The 9,839-nt window shown below is 25.1% G+C and overlaps 1 protein-coding gene across 1 annotated transcript; it reads left to right on the top strand.

Moving 5' to 3' along the window:
- The first annotated feature begins 453 nt into the window (after nt 1-453).
- LOC107452201 (uncharacterized) lies at nt 454-8,769 on the top strand. The gene is made up of 7 exons (XM_016068528.4): nt 454-891; nt 2,937-3,081; nt 4,988-5,173; nt 6,267-6,359; nt 6,852-6,941; nt 8,308-8,424; nt 8,503-8,769. Exons 1-7 carry the CDS (start codon nt 859-861, stop codon nt 8,556-8,558), a joined length of 720 nt encoding a protein of 239 aa, XP_015924014.1. The 5' UTR covers nt 454-858; the 3' UTR covers nt 8,559-8,769.
- The last annotated feature ends 1,070 nt before the right edge of the window (nt 8,770-9,839 follow it).

The following is a 9,839-nucleotide window of genomic DNA, read 5'->3' as shown; positions in this document are numbered from 1 at the left end:
AGCAGCTACTGTTTGGCGATTATTTTGGAGTAGATTATGATAAGGAAATCCTCCCCTTTATTTAAAAAACATAGTGTTAGAAAAAAGTTAAACAATATTAGATTTGTATTCAATATTTTTTTTTTTTTGTTATAAATATTTATGTCTTCATTCTAAACTTTCTAGATGTTTCAGTATAAATTCTACAAGAGTTCTAATCTTTTAAAGTTTTCTGTGAAAGATATTTAATGAATCAACTTACCATTTATTTAGAATTATATTTAATTATTACTTTTATCGATACTTTCTAAAAACACACGCATCCCTCCTTCTTCTATCATAGAGTTTTTATTTAATCTATTTTTTAATTAAATATTCCAAGAAATAAAACACTATAATTTTTCTCAACAGATGTCACCACTATTTATGTTTCTTCTAAAGTTTGAAATAAGTTCGCATTAAAAAAGGATTCTCAGTTGAAGTTCGAAAATATAAAAAAAAGTATTGTATAATAGTTGAAAGCGTTCCGACTCCGTTCACACAATTCAAAAAGTACAATATTGCGAGATTTTTGTTTGTTTATTTTCTTCAGTGACATTGACAATTCATTTGATTTAAGTCTTCCTTCCTGGTTATTAAAGAAATTTGTTATTTAAATATTTTACGTTATCAAAATAATTATAAGATTTATATTTTGACCAAAGCATTATTAAATACTTTGTTTAAGAAGGTATCAGGAAAGGAATAAATGGAGACGTTAAGCGATTATATTTCCTAGTTATAGTTACTAGTATTTTAAACTTGTTTTGTTCCAGTTTAAGTGACTTTTTATGTAAAAAAAGAAAAAGAAAGATAGAGTGGTTGACCAGTTTAAGAAAAATGAAGAGATTAATGAATATTATATTTCGGCAGGTAAAATATACGTTATAGTTTCTACTGTTATCTTTTTCTGACAAAAGAATTAATACTATTTCCTAAAATACATAAAGTCTACAAATTAGATAATTGAAATTCTTGCAAATAAATCGCATGTACAAAATAAATTTACATTTATTCTATATGCTGCATTGTTTGATATAGTATTTGCGTTTATTGTAAATGTATTTGATAAATTTTTTGATTAATAAACTAATGCATTTCACTAAAAAAATCTATCAACAAATTAGATATTTGAAATTATTGAAAATAAATCTCACTTAAATCATATAAATTTAAATTTTTAAAATTCATATTTCTTATAGCTTTAATTGATTTTTCATTTCACGATGTACAATTGTAATTATTGTAGTGTCTTTCTTTTTAATCTCACTCTTTATATGTATATAAGTAATATTAGTTTATAAAAATATTGTTTCTACTGATTTTTTTTCAAGATAAATTTATTAAATGTATAAGGTTTATAATTAACAGCAAATCTTTCATTTGAAGTGATATTCAAAAGTTTAAATGAATACCTACTTGCAATTTTTTTTGTTTTGTTTTCTAATAGATTAGTTTTTGAGCATATAGCAGGTAGTTTTTTGTTTTCATCTCATAAATTTCAAAAAACATCAACAATACTTAAGTTAATATAATTTTATGAACAAAGCTTTATAAAGATTTTCAATTTTTTTTTGCTAATAAAACTTTAGAGTATTAATAGCAGTTAAATTAATATAATTTTATGTTTATTTGTAAAAGATTCTTAATCTATTTAAAATGATAAAATTCTAAAACATCAAGAACACTTTAAGATATTATTTTATATTGACTAAAGTGTAAAATTGGTTCTGAATTTTTTATTTATTTATTCTTCAATTGAATTCAATTCATTTGTAATTAAATTCAGTAAATTTATTTTTCAATAGGAAAACTCAATATGAAGGGTATATTTCTGTATCGGCATCTATTTACAGGAATTGCCAAGTTGCTACAATTGCCTAGGCGCCAAAGGGATTTTAAAAGGACTTTAATTTTAAAACAAATAGTATGTTGAAGTTTGCTTGAGGGGGACTATAAGCGAATTCCTTATTACTGTTCTTCCTTTAATGCTACTGACAGAACCTTTGGAGACACTCAGAGATGCCAACTGCTTCGGACGCAGCGTAATAGTTTAAAAAACGGTAAACTACAAACTAAAATTTGCTAATATTGGACTAATTTTACTTACTTTTTAAACGGTGTAGCATGACTTAATTGTAACAAGGGTGCGAATGATAAAAGCATTCGAATTATTTAGAAATAGTGGTGGATAAAAACCTAATAAATTGAATTTATTAAACCAAGAATCATACATTAATAAACTACCACTCGAAAATATTTTGCTGTCCAGAGAGCAAGTTGCGGTAAGTATCATACTTACCCCAAAGCGAATTAGCAAAGATTATTTATAGTTAGATTCACACATAAACATTCTCCTAATATATCGATTTTTTTTCCAACAGCACCTCTGATCTCAATCGATGTAGGCGCATACTAGATCAAAAAAAGACACCTGTAATTAATTCATGTTATTAAATTGACAATTTTTCGCATTCCTAACACTTTTCCCTCCTGTAAATCAATATAATTTTAGTGTTGCTCTCATCAGAAATATGTTTATATCAGAAATCTGATATTTCACCAAAGTTTTACATTCGATACAAGTTTTTTTTTTCTCCTTTAGTTTCTATATGACTGCCCAGAAGTCAAAAAACTTCGCAAATATTTCTGCAGAGGTACCAATATGGAAATGTTCTTAATTTATTTTTCTTCCAAAAAATTGAAAAAGTTACACATTTAAAATTGGAAAAGTTACACATTTAAAATACTTATCATAGAGATTAGAAATAATTTTGATTCATTTGAATTAGATATTCATGCCTGTTCAGTAAAAGAAATACTTAAACAAAAGTAGTTATATCATAAATTTTTGAATAAAGTTAATTAATTACTCCTTATAGTATGCTAAACAATTCTTTTTCATTTTTTTTGAACAGCTATTTGATTCAACTAGTTGTACCTACACATATTTACTTGCTGATGCCAAATCTCGTAGTGCTATACTTATTGATCCTGTTATTGAACATGTTGCCAGGGATATAAAATTAGTTCAAGAATTGGGATTAAATCTATTTTATGCTGGTAATTAACTCTTCTGTATCACTTCACTTACCGATAAAATGGTTTCATAGATGTTTTATTTTTATCTTTTAATACAGTGATCACTACTAATGAAATCACTAGACTATAAACAACTCATTAGAAATCACTAGATTTTAAAAACAAATACACAAAAATAGATTTGCCATTAAAGTCAAACTTTTGTGAGTCAAATGTTTCAGAAATTAAAAGAGTAAGTTATTTTAATGTCTGGTCACCTTTTATGTGAGACCTAAGACCAGAAAAGGCAAAAGAGATAATTGATTAAGAAGCTGCAAATTTAGAAATTCTAAACATAATAAATAAAACTAAGTACATCTACATTTCCAATTGGAGATTAAAAAAAATAAATAAAAATTATGTAATTAAAATATAGTTTTTTTTTCTTTAATTTTTTTCTCTTGTTAATATAAATTGTTGATATTAAAATTTTTTAATATGAATTACATAAATATAAATTATATTAAGATGTTTATAGAAATCATAGATATGTAACAGAATTAGTATTTCTTATTTTTACCTCTTACTTTTTGTCAACTTACAAATTCTTCTTTAATGTTTGATCTTTGGTGCAAAAAGTATGTATGCAATATACTTTTAAAAATATTTTCCGCTATTTAGTTATTTGCAAATATCGTTGATAATATATTGCATAGACTTTAAGCATGTATTTTCTAGAGTCTTAGTTGGAACATTTTTATATTGAGTATTTTTTTATTAATTTACAATTTTTTGCTATCATTTTGGTGCAAATAGCATAAAAATAAATGATTAAATTAGCACATCAGAATTAAAGGAAAGTACAGACAAACCATAGTTATTTCATCAAACTAACAATCTTACAATAATACTTAAAAATATCAGTTGCTTTTGAAAAAGTCTTATACTTTTTGTTGTGAATGGCTCGATTGTCAAAGTATTTGTCTCAAGTCTTACTTTTATATTGTCGGTTTCAATTTTTTCTACAAAAAAAAAATCAAATGTTGGAAGGTCTAGGTAAGAATGAATCAAACATTCAAATGTATGGTACCATTAGATGAATTAATTAAAAAAAAAAGATTAAATATTTCTGTTTTTCTATGAATTAAATCATAGGACTGAAGCATTCAGTGCTGTTAGTCATTTAACAAAAGAATTTCTGCCCAGAACTAAAAAAAAGAATAATATTTTATTAAATTTAATCAAATAAATTTATCAAGATTAATTAAATTATTCAATATGATCATTCTATTATATTCAATGAAATTTCTAAAATTTAGAACTGCTAGTTCAGGGTGCGTAGCGTTTTTAAAAAGTGCTTATTTTCGATTTTTAAAAGCCCTTAAAGGTGCTTTTTTATTGGGTGTTTTTAAAAAGTGCTTAATTTTCCCTTTACTATGTTGATTTTCCCTTTGAATTATGCAAAAAGACACAGTTCACATTGTTCTATTCAACGTTTTCATAATTAATTTAACCCCTATCTTCGGCGTATAGTCAGTCCGCCATGAAAACGCCGTTGGTTTTACATGATTAAAAATTTTATGGTTTTTGACAATTGTCAAAAACAATGCCAAAAGTTTTTTTTTTTTTTTGACATGACATTTAAAACAAGATAAAACCGTCGACTGTCAAAAACTTTCCAACCCTGCCTAATTATGATATTTTTTAAAAGTGCTTAAAAATATTTTTTAAGTGTTTATTGCTTGTTGAATAATTTGGCTATGCACCCTGTAGTTGTTTTTTAAAATGTAAGAGTCTCAGAACAAAGGTGAATTCAATGAGCCGCCAACACTGCATTACTGAATTTTTTTTCCTCTTTTTTTTTTTTTTTTTTTTTCGAAGTTATATATTGTTCAAAGTTATTTACTTGTAAGTTTATTAAAACTTTTATTTATTGACATTTATTTAGCAAACACTCATGTTCATGCCGATCATATCACTGGAACTGGAGAAATAAAAAAAGTTCTAACAAACTGTCAAAGCGTGATATCTCTCACATCAGGTGCTCAAGCAGATCGACATCTTAAACCAATGGAGATTTTAAAAGTTGGTGATATAAATTTGGAAATAAGACCAACACCAGGACATACAAATGGTAGATTATTATTAATTTTTTTTATTTTTAGTACTGTTTGCATGAAGGGGAAGTAAAAAAATTATGGTGAGCAAATTTTAGACCATTAGGCAACTCTTTACCTCAACGGACAATAGAGGAAATACCCAAGGGCAGTGGCACTTACCCTTAAATAAACACACCAATGAGGCTAATCCAGGCAATGTCTTTCACTTTTCTTGATTAATCAAATTATGAAAAATAATGGAAAGTGATTATTATTGATTGGTAAATGTTTTATGTTTGGTTTGGCGAAAAAAATTTAAGTGTTAATGATCCCTTTAACAAAATAGTACCTTTTTTTTTGTTTAAAAAAAAAAAATTTTTTTTTACTGATTTTTATTTATTAAATAATAAAAATATCTGTTTTATTCATTGATTTTTGAATCAATTAGTCCACTGAGGTCATTTCTTTTACAGTATAGCTGTTCTGTCCATTATGGAATAAATTGCTACTTTCTGTGGTACACTTAGAAAAGGTATTTCTTCATGATTAAAATAGATCAACTGTTGATCTATTTTATGTAATAGATTGATCAACTGTCTTGATAGATTTTTTTTCATAAACATATATTAAGATAAATACATTTCAAACCTTAAAATTATTTGCCTTGCCAACCTTTCTTTAGCGCTCGTATAATAAAGAAGAAAATTCAACTATTTTTCAGTTCTGTATAAAAGCTTTTTTTAGATATTTTTTAACTTAATTTGTTAATTTTTATATTTAGCCTAAATATAAGAATTATCGTTATAAAATTCCTATTTTTAAAAACAATAAACATATGCCTTTCTGAGAATGCATTAGATATATATATTTATTTTGTACATTACACTTTTGATTTGTACACCACAAAAACAGTTGACAAGTTATCTTATTACAGTCCTTGTGCAAAAAAGAAAAAAAAATTGCATATAATATTTTCTTAAATTTGAAAAAAAAATTATATAGTAATCTTTGATGTGAATTTTTTTATGAACATTTTTATATTAATCAAATTGGAAATAAAATGCCAATAGCATTTTCCTGGGAACTTGTTCTTCAAAATGACTTTATTTTCATTTCCGATTTATTTAGGCTGTATAACATATGTTTTTCATGAAGGAAAGGTAGCTTTTACTGGAGATGCATTGTTATATAGAGGTTGTGGACGAACAGACTTTCAAGAAGGTAATTTTTTTATTTTTATGATACAATAAATATTCAGCTATAAATTGATCTTTTTGTTAAATACTTTTTATTACTTTAATTACAGTTATTGTTTTAATTTGATCCCGACAAAATGAAGAATTTACAATAAAAGTGTAAATTGTTCCGTCAGTATTCTATTTCACATTTTATTTAAAAAATTTTCACAAATACAACCTTTTTATTTTTGCAAAAGCAGTTGCCCATCAATTTGCAGCAAGATATCAAGAATATTTAATATCATATACTTCTTTCTGAAAATAACTTTTTTTTTTTCGCTAGACATTGGTTAGTAAAAAATTTTAAATTGGACATTTTGTGAAGAATAGACAATCATAGATAGTTAAATTATTTTTTATATAAATCTTTTTTATTAAATTTAGAGAATCAATGTATTCAATTGATAAAATGTTACGATTCAAAATTTATTAGATGATTTTGTATTGTTTCAAAATTTTCAATCTTATTTTTCAGGTGATGCATCAAAGCTGTATGATTCAGTGCATAGTCAAATTTTTAGTCTTCCTGAAGATTATTTATTATATTTTGCTCATGATTATAAAGGTATTCTTTATCAGCTTTTGAACCTGTGAAAATTATTGATTAATATATTATTTTCATCTACACATTATTTATAAAATTATCTAAACGTTTTTTATTAAATTATTTGTTTGAAGACTACAATTTTTAAATCATTTTTGGACAATACAGTTATACAAATCTGTTTTCATACCCTTACTGTAAATTTTCATCCTTATTTGGCATTTAATATATAACTTCTATTTTTTGTTAATAGTTGCCTTTTTTACATTATTAAGTTTAGAAAAACAAATATTAAAAGCGAAATCAAAACAAATAAGGTCTATAGGAAGGTCTGCACTTTTTCGTAAATCAAGATGCACTCTTCTACTACGTTTTTTTTCTTCTTTTTAAATTGAACTTAAAGACTTATTACTCTTAATAAAGCAAATATAAGAACAAAAAAAAAATATGGAGTTACTACTCAGTTTTAGGCCTAGATTAGTTAGAACTGAAAGCCTTTAATCGAGTAAGATTTTAATCTTTAACTTAAAATAATGAAACTTAGATTTAACTTTTTTTCATACGTTATCCTAAGGACATACATGTTAACCATTTATCACAGGTTTAATACCCAGATTATTTTATTTTAGCGTAATATTTAAACTTTTATTTGTAGATTGTGAGAAAATATTTTCAAGTTACATTTTAGTGAATTTGAGAAAGATAAGCTTTAAAATATTAAAAAATATTTAAAGGTAGAAAAAAAAAACTAGCAGTTGTCTCTGGACAAGAGTTACTTTTTTTATGGACTTTTGATGATGTTTTTTAAAAATTGTATTTTTATTAATCTTAAATTGCTATTTTTCCATTAAACAAGTCATGCGTTAAGAAATAATAAAAAGCTGTACCCAATTGGTTACAGAAGAAAAGTTACTCAATTATTTTTCTCCTACTATATTTCTGTATCTCCTTTGTTAAATCTTGGTTTTTTATATACTCTTATTATAAATGTATATATCTTTTTATATTAAAATCTTTTAACTATTTTATTTATATTCATAACCATCTCTACAAAGTAATAAAATTTATATTTAAATTACTATTTAGTAGCAAAACTATCATCATTTATGTTAAAATTTCAGCAAGTGTTCATTAGAAGAAAGAAAAATTGGGTAAAAAATTTTTCCCAGTTGCGCTCTTTGACTTGATACAAAATCTATCTACATTGAAAACTGCCAATTTAAAGACTTATCTTAATATATTTAATCGCTCAAAACATGATCCTAAACTTGGAAACTAAAATTTTTTCATGTGTCACTAAGCTCAATTACCTTAACTATTTTTTTATTTCATATGAATAAGAAAATTATAAAGCTACATTAATCCTTTTTTTTATTTTTTTTTTAAGGCAATACCGTTACTTCAGTTGATGAGGAGAAGAAATATAATTTGCGTTTAACAAAAAGTAAAGAGGAATTTGTAGAAATTATGAAAAATTTAAATCTTGCTTATCCCAAAATGATAGGTATGTAAAATTTTGCTTTACATCTGTCTTACAAAAAATAGCTACATTTTTATATTCATGTACATTTTCCATTTTAAGACAAAGCAGTGCCTGCCAACTTAGTTTGTGGATATGTGGATCGAATTCCTGGATAACTACTCATATACTCTTGCAAGAACTCTCATTTTGATCAAGATTTTTTATTACAAATAACTATTGTTTATGTATTGTTATGCGTTTGCTTAAAAAATTTATTAATGTTACTTATCTAAATATGTTGTTTTTCTATTAATTTGTATTCACTAAAAACCAAAATTAGTTTTCACAATAAAATTTTTAACTGCAATAAAATTGCAAGTAAAATACGATAGTCGAATTCCCCTTTATTTTCTTAATTCTGAAACATGGTTCTAAATTGTTCATACTCTCATCTCATGCATATAACTTGATTGGGCTTTGTTTGAGATTCAATCTGTCTGTAAATATTTTTAAAACAAAATGAACCCATCCTTTATTTTTTTATATGATGTTAGCAGATAAGTCATTTGAAATACACAATTTTACAAGGCCACAAAACAGGGAAATGTCTGAATTTTGTTTCGAAAAAATCAGGGATTTTAACTAAAAGGCTCAAAATATTAATGTTTGTGGTACTTATAAGATTGATATTTTTTTTTCTCGAAAATTCGGTTTGGTAATAACTATTTTTTTTTTTTTTAAATTTGTTTAATTTAACTTCAGTAACAGGTATACGTGTTTTGAAATATATTTTATGTTTAAAAATGAGGCATATTTGAAAAATTAATAATAAAATCTATGCGACCAGTTACAAAAATCATAGAAATTCTATACAGTCAGAACTTTTTTACCAAGTGTATGTGGCCGCCCTGTTTTCCATGATATACGACGATTTTTCTTTACATTCATTAATTACAAATTTATTATAGGCTATATAAAGTTTATACACGCAACAATAAAAAATAGGTTCTTATCATGGTCGTATTTTTGCGACATTAAATTAAGGAAATTTTCAGTAGTAATACAAAATTATACATTTATTTGACATTCTGAAAGCTTTCTTTTTTCGGAAACAAAAAAAAAAAATTAGCATTTGTAGTTGTTAAAAGGAAATAAAGCTAGTAATCAATTTAAAAAAACATAGAGATAACTGTTTTAAATTAAATTTTTTTCTAACAGCTAGCACTGAACTTCTTGTTCTTGATCTCAGAAAAACCAAGAAGTGTTGCACATTTAATATTACACTGTGGGCACCTATGAAATTAAGTCACAGAGCTGAGCAGCAGTACCCACCTTTTACTTTTCTAAATCTTTGTTGTCAGAAACAATTGTCTTCAGTATTTGGAATATTTGCTTATTATACACAATATTCTATCCAAATAAAAATTTAACCATAGTAAAATTAAAAATTGGATTTC

This window comes from Parasteatoda tepidariorum, chromosome 5 (genome assembly GCF_982258835.1).
Source record: "Parasteatoda tepidariorum strain Cologne lab strain chromosome 5, Ptep-v5.0, whole genome shotgun sequence".
In the NCBI taxonomy this organism is placed as follows: Eukaryota; Metazoa; Arthropoda; class Arachnida; order Araneae; family Theridiidae; genus Parasteatoda; species Parasteatoda tepidariorum.
Note: the sequence above shows the minus strand (reverse complement) of the source record. Positions and strands in the feature narration are given on the sequence as shown.